General features: G+C 41.8%; 2 protein-coding genes across 2 annotated transcripts in view; both read right to left on the reverse strand.

The window, feature by feature from the left end:
* LOC308395936 (NACHT, LRR and PYD domains-containing protein 3-like) overlaps nucleotides 1–16348 on the reverse strand; it is a 352248-nt gene that overhangs the window by 314681 nt on the left and 21219 nt on the right. The gene's annotated exons all lie outside the window — the stretch shown is intronic.
* On the reverse strand, nucleotides 277–14329 carry LOC308400546 (ribonuclease inhibitor-like; the record flags this gene model as incomplete). The annotated part of the gene is made up of 5 exons (XM_080888311.1): nucleotides 277–1547; nucleotides 2112–2280; nucleotides 4168–4341; nucleotides 6200–6373; nucleotides 14061–14329. The coding sequence occupies 5 exons, from the start codon at nucleotides 14327–14329 to the stop codon at nucleotides 1377–1379; spliced, it is 957 nt and encodes a 318-aa protein (XP_080744437.1). The 3' UTR covers nucleotides 277–1376.

Raw genomic sequence — 16348 nt, forward strand, 5'->3', positions numbered from 1 at the left:
TTTGAAATGATGTCACTGCCTCATTATGTGATTTGAGCTGTTGAAAAGACAAAGATCTAGATCGGAGGTGATTTTAGGAACTTCACAAGCGTGCATGGCCGTTGGAGGCAGATTATGGAACCACCAAAAAGACAACAGACATCAGTAGTTTGGAAAATTTTGACGTGCTGACGCCCGGTAATAACGGGCGGCAGCATAAGTCATAAATCAGTCTCATAGAGCTTTGTTAGTTAGGAGTGTGTATGTGACATCGGACCTCATATGAGTGTTCTGCAATTGATACATCATTATGTTTACATGTCACTCGGACTGTGCAAAGTCACGTCGGAGTAACATCTTTTAAAAGTTCATTTTGGACTTCCAATTTTGGTCCACTAAAGGTTTATTTTGTAACACTGGTCAACGTCTTTTTTTTTTTTTTTTAAATGTCTGTGTTGGTGTCCTTAGGACCTCTGTATGTGGGCTCCTGGGCTAAAACAAAAGTGAGCAGCTGCTCAGTGGATGTGGAGCAGAAATGTCTCCAGCTTCTCACAGACAGTTTGTAAAACATGAACATCCACAAAGACTGTTGAGGAGTTTATCAAAAATACTCAACAACAAGAACAGTGGTAGATGCATGATATTGTGGAAAATTTAAAGCAATTGTTGAACATGAATTGTTTTAGGCATTATGATTTTATACTGCCTAATATGCATGCATGAAATATACATTTTTTCACATCCTGAACACAATGATAATGAGCATGGTTTATGTGCATGGTGGGTGTTAAAGCAAACTTTTTTTTCTCGCTCTGTGTCTCTCTTTCTCTGTAATTCTTATTACTGGGTCCAGCAATCAGAATCAGTGTATTGAAGGCTGGTTAGCCTCTCTGAGACAACATCATGCTCAGCACTGGAAAAATCATCTCCAGGAACTAAAAGACAATGACTGCTTTTCTGGATGTTTTTTGGACAAGCAGCTCATATTGTTTACGTGTCTGAATGGCATTGGGTTATGTAACCATGTTTATATTCTTTTAATCAGTCATTGTGTGTGTGCATGTGTGTTGATTTTGGCATCACTGTTTGTTGAATAGGCATGAAGCCAAATCAAAACTCTCAAAAAGCCATCAATGGCTCCATTTATACAGATTCCAAAAGGCTTCAGTTTGTTATAGGAGTCAACATGCCGCATGGAATTTGGTCCAGGACTTAAATACGTGTGTTGCATTAGGTGATTTTTGCTTCGTTGCTGAAGCTCGTAAGGGTCAAAATATTTCAGAAAATTTTGGATGAGATTATGGTCGTGACAGACGGCGAGCCAACCATTTTGCGGAAATTCACCACAAAAAAGATACACACATCAGTCTGCAGCACTGACAATCATCTGCACTTCTTTACATTCCTCTGTTAGTCACTGCTGGATGAAGCTTTCCTCTCCTCTCCACCTCACAGTAACATGGCCCAGTCAGAGCGTCTCTACACTGCTGCTTCAACTTCAATAGATCACTAGGACACAGCTCATCCTCTCTCAGCACACACACCATCCTGTTTACCATGACCTCCACCTGCAGAGAGAAGAAGGAAGAGCAGAGGATATAAACAAGTGTTTAAGTTCATGAAAAGGTTTTTCACTCCTAGTCTTAGTTTGGACTTTCATTCATTAGAATAACCTCGGTCTGTCCACTCTGAGCTCTTTAGGAAACCCCAAAACAATCCCAACAATCCAGATGTAATGGTTCCTGCTATTCACTGAAGGAATTCCGTCCAAACAACTGGTCTAACTAAATTCTTCCTCACCTACAGATTGTGTTCGTCACTGCTTTAAACTTGGAAATGAATGCAGTCATTGGTCTGCATGCTGCTTTTTTCAGAGAGCTGATTGGCTGTTGACAGTGTTTGATCAGAGCATGTGAGCCGTTACTATAAAGTGACCATAGAGGTAGGAAGGTCAGGCAGAAACAGGAAGTGTTTGTGTCCAATCCTGAAGCTTGTCACCATTTTCCTCTCACAGCTTCACTGAGAAGCTGCAGCTTTACAGGAAACACTGGATCTTTGTTTCATGCTGACTGTTTAGTACAATACTGCAGAAGCACCACAAACTCAATCCAACACTCTACTGACCACAGCACCTCCAGTCTGCAGTCTGGACTCTCCTTAAGCTCACACAGCTGCTTCACATCTGGTTCCTGCAGGTTGTAGTTTCCACTCATGTCCAGCTCTCTCAGATGGGAAGAGTTGGACTTCAGCGCTGCTACCAGATAACCACAGCTGATCTCTGACAAACCACAGTCCTTCAATCTGTATAAAGAATGAAAGATGTACGCTTATTAGACAAAGTGCGTTCTTGGAATGATTCAATGTTTCATAATCTGTTCAGAGCTGAAGAACGTTCAGAATGTAGAAGCTTAGAAAATGGAAATTGCAAACAGCTGAAGCCAACAGGAAGCAGCTTCAAATAAACACATCATGAGAAAAAACTCGTAATTTTTCACATTCAAGTTGTGCATTTATCATAAAAAGACTTAAAAAAAATAGTGTTTTTTATTGAAGGAATCACAAGGCTTCGCTTTTAAAAGTTGTAAAGTTGGCTGAGAGTCCTCAGGAAGCGCATCATGGCAGACAGGGAGAGGCTTTACAGAGTAGTCAAGACACCACAGAAGACCATTGGCTGTTCTCTCTCCTTCCTGTTGGACATCTATTCCTCCCACTTCCTCAGCAGAGCTACAAACATCATCTAGGATAGCTCCCAACCTGGTTCTGACCTGTTCAACCTGGCTACAGATGCATGAGCACATAGACAGATTCAAAAATAGTTTCTTCCCAAAAGCCACAACCACTCTGAACTCTCACATGCACTCCATTAACAGACTACACAACACCACCACCACGGTGCAATACCTAATTTTATTCTATTATTTATTCTATTCTAAATTGTTGTGTGCCATGGCTTTTGACCTGCGTAAGAAAGTAAACTGCGGAATATTCATTGTTGTGTCTGATACTTAGAACTGTGAGGAAGAACAGTACCCAGTTAACCCTTTAAGACCTACCATAGAACCAAGTCCGCCAGAGCTTACTTTATATTTTTACATGCTGTGGAGCCATTTTTGGGAGCATTTCAAGTTGCTATACATCAATACAACTGTTATAGCCCATATTTTAATAATATGTATGCATTAAGTGCATAGTAACTACATTAATTGCAAAAAAGTGCAATAAACTACAAAAAAATTGAAAATCAATTTTTGTTTTTTTACATATATTTCTACTTCGAGAAATTTAAGAGGTTTATCTCTCAAAACTTTAAATACAAAAAAGTTGCAAAAAATAGTTTATAACAGGAAATTTATTTTGAGTGTCTTCATAGTTTTATTTTTAAGATACACCATTTTTATATACTGCAGGAAAAACGAAAAACAATCCTATGATGCAAATTTGCAAAGAAAACAGCAAATAAACTATTTCCAGCAGTGCAATTCGAGTTCTAAGCATCCCAGAAACTATTCAGAAAAGCATAAAGTCAAACATGACTTCTAAAAACACCAGTATATGCTCTTGAGGCCTACAAGTAAAAAACTACATTTTCTGCGAAAATGACGTCACTTCCGGTTTCGGGCAGGAAATGGTGGACATGCGATCATTCGCGCTGACGTCTGTTTCAATGTGGAAAGTGTTACGAACAGCTGATCAGATCGGCAAAGCGTGTTTCTGGAATATTATGTTTTTGTTCCTGCAAGCACTTTTTATGCAATTTTTGCAAAGCTTTATGTGGAAGGAAACCGTGACTTAGGACAAGCTGATGGCATAAGATGTAAGTACAACTCCTCTGGTTTCATATGCAAAAACAATTATTGCGCTAGCTTGTGCGGTTGCAGTGCTACTGGGATTTAAAAATAGTTACGCAAAAAAGAGCGTGCCCACTCCCACCGGATTCAAAGGGTTAATCTAAATTAGGAAAGCTCGGTAGCCCAGTTGGGACCTTGTGGAGGGCCGCGGGCCATACGTTAAGTATCACTGCTTGGAATGTGAACATGCTTCTGCTACAGTCAATGGACTAACCCAAAGAAGTAGAAAGCAGAACAGAAGATCCTCATTGTGAATCAATATAATATCAGCCTTATGTCTGCAGTCAGCAAAACTTTTACGTCACATTCATCTCAGAACAACTAAAACATGGTGACTGACCTCAGAGTTCCAAGTCCACATTCTAGACTCTCCAGAAAACCACACAGCTTCTTCACTCCTGAATTCTGCATGTTGTTGTTACTCAGGTCCAGTTCTCTCAGATAGGAGGGGTTGGACTTCAGCGATGCTGCCAGATAATCACAGCTGATCTCTGACAAACCACAGCGCCACAATCTGTATAAAGAATTAAAGATACACGTTTATTAGACAAGTGTGTGCTTGAAATCGTTCAATGTTTCATAATCTGTTCAGAGCTGAGAAGGTTCAGAATGTAGACGTTTAGGAAATGGAAACTCCAAAGAGCTGAAGCCAACATGAAGTCGGTTCAAACAGGAAACTATGCAGAATTTTCAGACTAACTACATGCCCTGATGCAGCCAGTTTTATTTTGGAGATCTTAATCTCTGTTCTGTGACTAAGTCCTTGAATCATTTCTTCCAGTTTGTTCAACATGACAAACTAAGTATTGGATGTGTTGTGGCTCCGTTAGTGGAGCTTTTAAATGTGATGGCCCCTCTGGATCTATCAGATCACAGTACTGAAGAGAGCTTAAACTGAGCACACGGGAAAAATGAGGATTACTTTGAAAACAGGAACAGTTTTCCCCAGTGACTAGTAAAGCACTCAAACATGTTCTCAGTCAGAAGAAGCTTTCTTGTTATGAGGGAGATAAGAAAAAGACTGAGACATATAAACTTGTTCAAAGAGAGATAAAGTAAGCAGAGGAGGAGCTTATTAAAGGACACTCGAGGCTGGCTTGGAAAGGAGTGAAGTCCATGATGGGGATGCAGAACAAGGACAAAAGATGAATGTGATGGTGGCAGATGTGTGGTGAGAGTGAGAGGGGAACCAGACGCTGGCTTGGATGTGAGCGAGCTTTATTTACACTCTGGTGGCACAAACAGAAATACAGCAAGTAAAACAAAACCTAAAGGTGACCTAAACTCGGAATGACTAACAAAACGAACCTGAACGGAAGACTCCGGTAGAAAGCGCAGGGAAGAAACACAGACGGACTAGTGACAAACATGAGAGAACACACACTAAAAATACACTGATGGGAACGAGGAAATGACACACAGGAGGGAGGCACAGCTGATTCTGATTGACAAGACGAGACAGAGGAAATGCAATCTGAACACCTTGACATAAGACACAGACTTTCACAATAAAACAGGAAACTCAAAACATACGTGAAGACGCAGTCTCAGAGACGCTGGCTTTACACAGAGACCTGACTACACTAGAAAGGATACACAGGCAAGGAAGACACAGAACAGAGGGAGCACAGAATTTACACTCGGAAACCAAATAACAAAACCTAAAAATCTGAACTCAGGAAGTACCACAAAACTAGGGAGCTAGAAAAACTAGGAAAGAAACCAAAACACAATAGTCACAATCCATGATGAAATCAAAAGTAAAAGTACAAAAAACAAAAACACTGGGTCACCGACCCAGGACCATAACACCTAGGAATTTCAAAGAAAGAAAAAAGAAGGTTGTAGGTTGGGAAAATGATCTCTGTCCACTTTTGTCCACTCATTCATTCATATAAGCTATCGAATGCAGCTTTGATCTTCACAGTTTGGTTTATGAAAGTCATTCTAACCCTGAATATCAGAGTGTTACTCCTTTCCTTTACCCATGATTCATGCTGGCAGTGTTGGAGATTTGGATGTCGGACTGTGTTTTGTATGATGTGTGTATGTTTTATGTTGGACTGCTGTTTGTAAAGCAAATGGCCATTTTGGTTTTTATTTCAGTGTCAGTGCCATTCCACCAAATATTAAGGTGGAATGGAGAGTAGTAGAGTTTTACAGCTAATTATCAGTGGAAAATTTTTCTTCTTCTTTTAAGGGTTGTAATGTGAACATTTTTCTGCTACAGTCAATGGACTAAACCAGAGGAGTCTTTACCATGAAGATCCTCAGTGTGAATCAGTATAATATCAGCCTTATGTCTGCAGTTCAGTGTCAGCACAACTTTCACAACATATTCATCTCACCACAACTAAAACATGGAGACTGACCTCAGAATTTCAAGTCCACATCCTGGACTCTCCAGAAAACCACAAAGCTGTTCCACTCCTGAATCTTGCAGGCTGTTGTTACTCAGGTCAAGCTCTCTCAGATGGGAGGGGTTGGACTTCAGTGCTGCTGCCAGATAATCACAGCTGATATTTGACAAACCACAACTCCCCAATCTGTATAAAGAATGAAGGCTGTAAGTTAATTAGAAAAAGTGCTTGGAATCATTCAGTGTTTCATAATTCAGTTTATTCAATCGTATTTATTAAGTGCCAAATCACAAAAACAGTCAGCTTAAAACACTTTATATTGTAAGGTAGACCCTAAAATAATACATAAACAGAAAAACAGTCGTATGACCCCCTATGAGCAAGTACTTTGATGCCAGCAGGAAGGAAAAACTCCATTTTAACAGCTAGAAATCTCCAGCAGAACCAGGCTCAGGGAGGGGCGGCCATCTACCGTGACCAGCTGGTGTAAAAGAAGGAAGACAGGACAAAAGACATGTGGTGGAAGAGAGCCACAGAAATAATAACAAGTATGATTCCCTGCAGAGAGGTCTATTAACAAATTGTGAGAGAGAAAGGTGACTGAAGACGAAACAGCGCATCATGGGAATCTCCCAGCAGCCCACACCTAGTGCAGCATAACTAAGGGAAGATTAAGGGTCACCTAATCCAACCCTAATTTAAATGCTTTTGCAAAATGCCTAATCTTAAAAGTAGATATAATGTCCGTCTCCTGTATCAAACTGGAAGCTGATTCAATAGATGAGAGCTCTGAAAACTGGAGGCTCTGCCTCCCATTCTACTTTTACTCTAGGAAAAATAAGTAATAATAAGTGATTCGTTTATGCTATGATTCAGCACAGGAGGGAGGGGGTGAGTAGCTAAAATGTGCTGTGAGCATGTTAGCAGAGAAAGCAGCTATTGTCTTGATGTGTGCACAGGGTTTTTTCTTCCAGTTCAGGGCAGAAATGTTTTTGTTAAAAAACTGGCTGTTGGTATTTTCCCCAAAATTTTAATTATAAGGTAGATATATTTCTACTAATGGAATTAGTTTGCTAACAGCAACAGGGATGAGTCAGTGAGTCAGTTGGGCTTGTCAATCATGATTCATGAGTCAGTAAAGTGATTCTCGAGCAGTGAACGATTCGTTCATGATTTGTGCATCACTATGTCACTCTGAGACAGGATATTTTGAATTTCAGAGATATTGTGCAAATGGAAGAAAGCAGTCTTACATATGTTTTTAATATGTGCATTGAAGGACATATCCTGTATAAAGATGTCTCCAAGGTTCCTCACAATGTTACTAGAACACAGGTACTTAAAACACAGCCCTGAGGCACTCCAGTGCTGAGTGAGATGGAGGGGGAGACTTGTTTTCCCACCCTCACTGATTGGGGTCTGTCTGTGAGGAAGTTGAGGATCCACTGACACAGTGATGAGCTGAGTCCTAGATCCATCAACTTGGTGAAAAGCTTAGAGGGAATTATTGTGTTGAATGCTGAACTGTAGTCCACGAACAGCATCCTAACATATTTCCCTCTGCCAGTGTCCAGGTGACTCAGGGATGTGTGGAGCAGGTGAGATATGGCATCGTCTGTGGAACGATTAGTCCGGTAAGCAAACTGAAGTGAGTCGATGGTAGCAGGAAGTGAAGAAGTGATGTGATCTCTCATCAGTCTTTCAAAACACTTCATTACAATTGAAGTCAGTGCTACTGGACGGTAGTCATTGTGGCAAGCGGGCTGTTGTTTCTTTGGAACAGGGACAATGATGGACTGTTTGAAGCACGTGGGAACCACAGCTTGGGCCAGGGACAGGTTGAAGATCTCCGTGAACACCGGTGCTAGCTGGTCAGCGAAGGCTCTCAGGACCCGGTCAGGGATTGCATCAGGTCCTGCTGCCTTCCTGGTGTTCACCCTCCTGAAGGTGTTCCTCACGGCATGCTCTGTGATGACGAATGCATTTTCTTCACTGGTGTACTCCGAGCGCGTGCAGCTGTTTGTTGTTTTAATTGCTGCGGCGTCGAAGCGAGCATAAAACGTGTTCAGCTCATCAGCCAGTGAAGCATCTGCATTCATCATTGAAGAAGCTGGTCTTTTATAGTCCGTTATTGTCCGCAGTCCTTTCCACAGGCTCCTAGAGTCGCACTGACGTAGCTGTGACTCTAGTTTTTCCCCGTAGCTCCGCTTTCCCTTTCTGACTGCACTGCGCACGTTGTAAGACTCAGCCTTGTATAGGCCCATATTACCGGAGACGAGCCCTTCATTGTAGGCAGCGGTGCGTGATCTCAGAGCGTCGCGGATGTTTTTATCCACCCACGGCTTCTGGTTGGGAAAAGTTCTGATGATAGATCTTTCTGGTGGTTTCCCGATGAATCCCATAACCGCTTCTGTAAACATGTTGATGTCATCAGAGCTGCGCCGAAACATGTCCCAGTCTGCGTCATCCAGTGCGTCCTGCAGCGCGGTCACTGATTGGTCCGTCCAGCGAGCGACCTCCCTCCTGATTGGTGGTTGCTGCTTTAACCTTTGTTTGTAAGCAGGCATGAGGAAGATGGCGGCATGGTCAGATTTTCCAAATGCCGGCAGGGGCTGAGCCTTGTAACAGTTCTTGAATGGGGTGCAGTGGTCTAATGTCCTAGTGCCCCGGGTGGGGCAGTTGATGTGCTGGTGAAGGTTGTGAAATGTCCGTTTGAGATTTACTCCCATAACAATGAGTGCGGCATCTTGTTGAAGTGTTTGTTGATGTGTGAGAACCTCATGCAGCTCACATAAGGCAGTGTCCGAGTCCGCGTGAGGCGGAATGTAAACAGTGCAGGCAATGACCGCAGTGAATTCCCGAGGGAGATAGAAAGGGCCACATTTAACGATCAAAAGTTCCAGATTGGCGAGCAAGAGCATGTGAGTGGGGAGATGTTTGTGCTGTCGCACCATCTGTTGTTCACCATCAAACACACTCCACCACCTCTTTTCTTCCCTCATTGGTGCACTCTTGGTGGCGCTGTCACTTGGTGTTCGCTCGCTCTGTGGTAGAGTATCACTTCCTGTTCCTGCTCAAACACAGTGGTGTTTCTGAGTAGCTTATTTGCTTAGCAATTTAATTAACAACTTTTAAATACATTCTTCTTTCATAGTATAATCTTCACGTGCTTCATCCGAAGCACACTTTCTGTGTACTCACTACCTAATTTATAGCCAAAGTATTCACTCACTGTCTCTGTACTGTCTTGCTAGCTTAGCTTAGCTCGTAGCCGACTCATTAGCACCATGGCTACTTCACCTGTCCCTCCTGCACTTTCTTGCTCATTGTGTCAGATGTTTAGTTACTCCTCGGCCTCCTTTAGCAGTAATGATATCTGTAACAAATGTAGCATATTTGCAGCGCTGGAGGCCAGGATTACTGAATTGGAGACTCGGCTTCGCACCCTTCATTCACCCGTAGCTAGCCAGGCCCCTGTAGCTGGTGCAGCCGAAGATAGCGTAGGCCCGCTAGCTGTTCCCCGGCAGGTCCCAAGCAGCTGGGGAAACAGGGAGGCTGGGTCATGGTGAGGAGGAAGCATAGTCCTAAACAGAAGCCCCAGGTACACCACCAACCCGTTCATGTGTCTAACCATTTTTCCCCACTCGGCGACACACCCGCCGAGGGTCAAACTCTGGTAATTGGCGATTCTGTTCTCAGACATGTGAAGCTAGAGACACCGGCAACCATAGTCAATTGTCTTCCAGGGGCCAGAGCAGGCGACATTGAAGGAAATTTAAAACTGCTGGCTAAGGGTAAACGTAAATTCAGTAAAATCATAATTCACGTCGGCAGTAATGACACCCGGTTACGCCAATCGGAGGTCACTAAAATCAATATTGAATCGGTGTGCAACTTTGCCAAAACAATGTCGGACTCTGTAGTTTTCTCTGGTCCCCTCCCCAATCAGACCAGGAGTGACATGTTTAGCCGCATGTTCTCCTTAAATTGCTGGCTGTCTGAGTGGTGTCCCAGAAACGATGTGGGCTTCATAGATAATTGGCAAACCTTCTGGAGGAAACCTGGTCTTGTTAGGAGAGACGGCATCCATCCCACTTTGGATGGAGCAGCTCTCATTTCTAGAAATATGGACAAATTTATTAAACCCCCCAAAATATAACTATCCAGAGTTGGGACCAGGAAGCAGAGTTGCAGTCTTACACGCCTCTCTGCAGCTTCTCTCCTCCTGCATGACCGTTACTTATCCTTTACACGAGTCATCTGGACACTGAACGCCTCCCACTAACATAACTTGAAGTAGGTAATGATGGTAGACAGCCATGCTATTTAACTTTGGCGTGCTGTAGATTATATAAGTTTCACTAGAACCAAAAACCCATCTCCATAGAGACTGTGTCAGCTTCCAAAAAGACAAAAAACAAACTAAAAACCAGCAACAAACAACTTAAACATAAACAATTACAAAGAAAGAACAGTACAGTATTCACAGACAGTACAGTATCCACATCTGAACCAAAGAGTAAAACAGTGAAATGTGGATTATTAAATATTAGGTCTCTCTCCTCCAAGTCTCTGTTAGTACATGACTTAATAATTGATCAACAAATTGATTTACTCTGCCTTACAGAAACCTGGTTGCAGCAGGATGATTATGTTAGTTTAAATGAATCAACACCCCCGAGTCATTCTAACTACCAGAAATCTCAAAGCACAGGCCGAGGGGGCGGTGTGGCAGCAATTTTTCACACCAGCCTATTAATTAATGAAAGACCAAGACAGACTTTTAATTCATTTGAAAGCCTGATGCTTAGCCTCGTCCACCCCAGCTGTAAAACTCAGAAACCAGTCTTACTTGTTATCATCTATCGTCCACCTGGGCCTTACACAGAGTTTCTGTCTGATTTCTCAGACTTTATATCTAATTTAGTTCTCAGCTCAGATAAAATAATTATTGTGGGTGATTTTAACATCCATGTAGATGCTAAAAATGACAGCCTCAACATGGCATTTAATCTGTTATTAGACTCAATTGGTTTCTCTCAACATGTAAAAGAACCCACCCACCACTTTCATCACACTCTAGATCTTGTTTTAACATATGGCATAGAAACTGAACATTTAACAGTGTTTCCTGAAAACCCTCTCCTGTCTGATCATTTCCTGATAACATTTACTTTTACAATAATTGATTACACAGCGGTGAAGAGTAGACTTTATCAAAGTAGATGTCTTTCTGAAAGTGCTGTAACTAAGTTTAAGAATAGAATTCACCCACTGTTATCATCTCCAATGCCCTGTACCAATACAGAGCAGAGCAGCTATCTGAACGCTACCCCAACAGAGGTCGATTTTCTTGTTAATAATTTCACCTCCTCACTACGTACAACTCTGGATACTGTAGCTCCTGTGAAAACTAAGGCCTCAAATCAGAAGTACCTGACTCCGTGGTATAATTCTCAAACACGTACCCTAAAGCAGATGACTCGTAATCTGGAGAGGAAATGGCGTGTCACAAATCTAGAGGATCATCATTTAGCCTGGAGAAATAGTTTGCTGCTTTATAAGAAAGCCCTCCGCAAAGCCAGAACATCTTACTATTCATCACTGATTGAAGAAAATAAGAACAACCCCAGGTTTCTCTTCAGCTCTGTAGCCAGGCTGACAAACAGTCAGAGCTCTTTTGAGCCAACCATTCCTTTAACGTTAACTAGTAATGACTTCATGAACTTCTTCACAAATAAAATTTTTATCATTAGAGAAAAAATTACCAGTAATCATCCCACAGATGTAATATTATCTACAGCTACTCTTAGTACCACTGATGTTAAGTTAGACTCTTTTTCTCCAATTGATCTTTCTGAGTTAACTTCAATAATTACTTCCTCCAAACCATCAACGTGTCTTTTAGACCCCATTCCTACAAAACTGCTCAAAGAAGTCCTGCCATTAATTAATTCTTCAATCTTAAATATGATCAACCTATCTCTAATAATCGGCTATGTACCACAGGCCTTCAAGCTGGCTGTAGTTAAACATTTACTCAAAAAGCCATCTCTAGACCCAGCAGTCTTAGCTAATTATAGGCCAATCTCCAACCTTCCTTTCATATCAAACATCCTTGAAAGAGTAGTTGTCAAACAGCTAACAGATCATCTGCAGAGGAATGGTTTATTTGAAGAGTTTCAGTCAGGTTTCAGAGCTCATCACAGCACAGAAACAGCTTTGGTGAAGGTTACAAATGATCTTCTTATGGCCTCTGACAGTGGACTCATCTCTGTGCTTGTCCTGCTAGACCTCAGTGCAGCGTTCGATACTGTTGACCATAATATCCTATTAGAGCGATTAGAACATGCTGTAGGTATTACAGGTACTGCGCTGCAGTGGTTTGTATCATATCTATCTAATAGACTCCAATTTGTGCATGTAAATGGAGAGTCCTCTTCACACACTGAGGTTAATTATGGAGTTCCACAGGGTTCAGTGCTAGGACCAATTCTGTTTACATTATACATGCTTCCCTTAGGCAGTATCATTAGAAGACATAGCATACATTTTCACTGCTATGCAGATGACACGCAGCTCTATCTGTCCATGAAGCCAGATGACACACACCAATTAGTTAAACTGCAGGAATGTCTTAAAGACATAAAGACCTGGATGGCCGCTAACTTTCTGCTTCTTAATTCAGATAAAACTGAGGTTATTGTACTCGGCCCTGAAAATCTTAGAAATATGGTATCTAACCAGATTCTTACTCTGGATGGCATTACCTTGGCCTCCAGTAACGCGGTGAGGAACCTTGGAGTCATTTTTGACCAGGACATGTCCTTCAACGCACATATTAAACAAATATGTAAGACTGCTTTCTTCCATTTGCGCAACATCTCTAAAATTAGAAATATCCTGTCTCAGAGTGACGCTGAAAAACTAGTTCATGCATTTATTACTTCCAGGCTGGACTACTGTAATTCATTATTATCAGGATGTCCAAAAAACTCACCGAAAAGCCTTCAGCTAATCCAAAATGCTGCAGCAAGAGTCCTGACAGGGACTAGAAAGAGAGAGCAGATTTCTCCTGTTTTGGCTTCCCTTCATTGGCTTCCTGTTAAATCCAGAATTGAATTCAAAATCCTGCTCCTCACATACAAGGTCTTAAATAATCAGGCCCCATCTTATCTTAATGACCTTGTAGTACCATATCACCCTATTAGAGCACTTCGCTCTCGCTCTGCAGGCCTACTTGTTGTTCCTAGAGTATTTAAAAGTAGAATGGGAGGCAGAGCCTTCAGTTTTCAGGCCCCTCTTCTGTGGAACCAGCTTCCAGTTTGGATTCGAGAGACAGACACTATCTCTACTTTTAAGATTAGGCTTAAAACTTTCCTTTTTGCTAAAGCATATAGTTAGGGCTGGACCAGGTGACCCTGAATCCTCCCTTAGTTATGCTGCAATAGATGTAGGCTGCCGGGGGATTCCCATGATGCATTGAGTTTTTCTTTTCCAGCCACCTTTCTCACTCCGTATGTATTAATAGACCTCTCTGCATTGAATCATATCTGTTATTAACCTCTGTCTCTCTTCCACAGCATGTCTTTATCCTGTCTTCCTTCTCTCACCCCAACCGGTCGCAGCAGATGGCCGCCCCTCCCTGAGCCTGGTTCTGCCGGAGGTTTCTTCCTGTTAAAAGGGAGTTTTTCCTTCCCACTGTCGCCAAAGTGCTTGCTCATAGGGGGTCATATGATTGTTGGGTTTTTCTCTGTATCTATGAAGCGCCTTGAGGTGACTTTTGTTGTGATTTGGCGCTATATAAATAAAATTGAATTGAATTGAATTCCCCGACTCCATTGTCCTGTCCATGTGGTAAACCAAAAAGAACCCCGCCGGCTGCACGGCGTGGTCTGGTATTGCTGGGTTCAGCCAAGTCTCGGTGAAGCAGAGGAGGTTGCAGTCCCGAATGTCTCCCTGGAACTTAATTCTGGCTCTGAGGTCATCAAGCTTGTTCTCGATGGATTGAACATTGGCTAGCAGGATACTGGGCATGGGTGCGCGGTGTGCGTGAGCCCGTAGCCTGTTCCTGATGGCGGCTCGTTTCCCTCGAGGCCGTTGCTTAGGGTTGCGTCCTTTGTTCTCTCTCAGGATCTCCATGGTGGAATGTTTGTGTATTGTAGACCAATAGAAACCAGGGTGTCTCTACTGTAGCGAATTTGTGTGTTTTGCATGATGCCCATGCAAAATTATGGCAGATATAGCAAAAAGTGACGAAAAAAGAAAAAAAGTGAAAAAGTTGGGGCAGAGCATCCAGCACGGCAGCCGACCTCACCTGCGCCATCTTAAAGGACTTTAATCAGCAAGATAATCCTGTTGTTTAAAGTCAACCATATTTGGATATCTAAAGTCAGAATATGATCCAGTCACATCTATATCAACACATATTAAAGCATGGTTGAGTTTATGCTGCATGAGATTATTGCTGATCCTCAGAAATCCCCTGGCTCAGCTCCACACAGATTTCCAGTTTCTTTACGGTAAATGCAACATGTACAGCTGGTTCTGAGAAACATTAGCAGCATGACAGCTGAGTCTCAGCTTCTTCTCATTCTTCATCATTAATCACACTTTGTTTTCATTTATTTCCTCCTCACATTTACTTTTGAACACTATTACAGTTCAGTCACAGATTCACTCAAACACATGAAACAGCTGATAAGAATGTAGTCTGGACACAGTGTGACTTTGAACAATCTTCACACCAGCTTCGCAATCAGGGTTTTTGTTCGCTCATCTCCAGACTTCGTCTTTCCCTTCACTTTCCTTCTTGGACCTGTTTGACTCACAGCAGTATTTCCCATTGATCCAGAGACCCCAAATTTTCATGTCATCTTTAACCTGGATGTTAATTTCAGCAGTACTGAGATCAGGGCCGACCCACACTCCCTCTGTTCTGCTAATTTGGCCCTGATGGAATATATCTGAGGTATTACTGCTGTCAGTGATCTCTCTGTCCACAGTCTGTGTCACATCTGGAGACCCCTCATTACACAAGTTGATCCATAATTCAGTCTATAATATAGGAATTTAAATCATGTTTACTACTTTTTTCCTGTCTTAAGGGAAGGCAAGGCAAGGTAAGGCAATTTTTTTTATAGCACACTTTCAGCATAAGGCAATTCAAGGTGCTTTACATGATTAAAATAAAACATAAAAGATAAAACAAAACACTATAAAAGTAAAATACAAGAAAACATTTACAAGAAAGCATTCGCAAATAGAGAGCCATAATAGGATCAGTTACTCATAAGCAAGTCTAAATAAGTAAGTTTTAATTTTAGACTTAAAAGAGTTCAGTGTCTCTGCAGCTTTGCATTCTCCTGATAGTGTATTCCAGATGTGAGGAGCATAGAAACTAAAAGCTGCATCTCCATGTTTAGTTCTGGTTCTAGGGACGGTTGATAGAGGAGATCTGGAGGACCTAACTGATCTGGATGGTTTGTACCATGATAGCAGAATCCTAATGCACTCTGGTGCTAACCCATTCAAGGATTTATAAACTAATAAAAGCACTTTAAAGTCTATTCTCTGAGCTACAGGGAGCCAGTGTAATGACTGTAAAACTAGAGTAATGTGCTCTATTTTCTTGGTTCTAGTGAGAAAACGAGCAGCAGCGTTCTGAATCAGCTGCAGTTGTCTAATTGATTTTTTGGGTAAAACTGTGTTACAGTAATCAAGGCAGCTAGAGATAAATGCATGCATGAGTTTTTCTAGGTCTCCTTGTGTCATAAGTCCTTTAGTCCTAGAAATGTTCCTCAGGTGATAGAAGGCTGACTTTGTTATAACTTTTATGTGGCCCTGGAGGTTCAGGTCTGAGTCCATTATAACACCTAAATTTCTGGCCTGGTCGGTAGTTTCTAGTTGGACCAGTTTGAGCTGATTACTGATATTTAATCGACCTTTTTTGGGTCCAAAGATAAGTACTTCAGTTTTGTTATTGTTCAGTTGAAGGAAATTATGAGACATCCAGTAATTAATTTGCTCAATGCATTTATTAAGAGTTTGGATAGGTTCAACATGACCTGGTGACATTGAGATATAAAGTTAAGTATCGTCTACATAATGGTGCATAATATTATTGGTGGTTATAATCTGGCTTAACGGGAGCATGTAAAT

This window comes from Rhamphochromis sp. 'chilingali', assembly GCF_963969265.1.
Source record: "Rhamphochromis sp. 'chilingali' genome assembly, chromosome: 1".
Lineage (NCBI taxonomy): Eukaryota > Metazoa > Chordata > Actinopteri > Cichliformes > Cichlidae > Rhamphochromis > Rhamphochromis sp. 'chilingali'.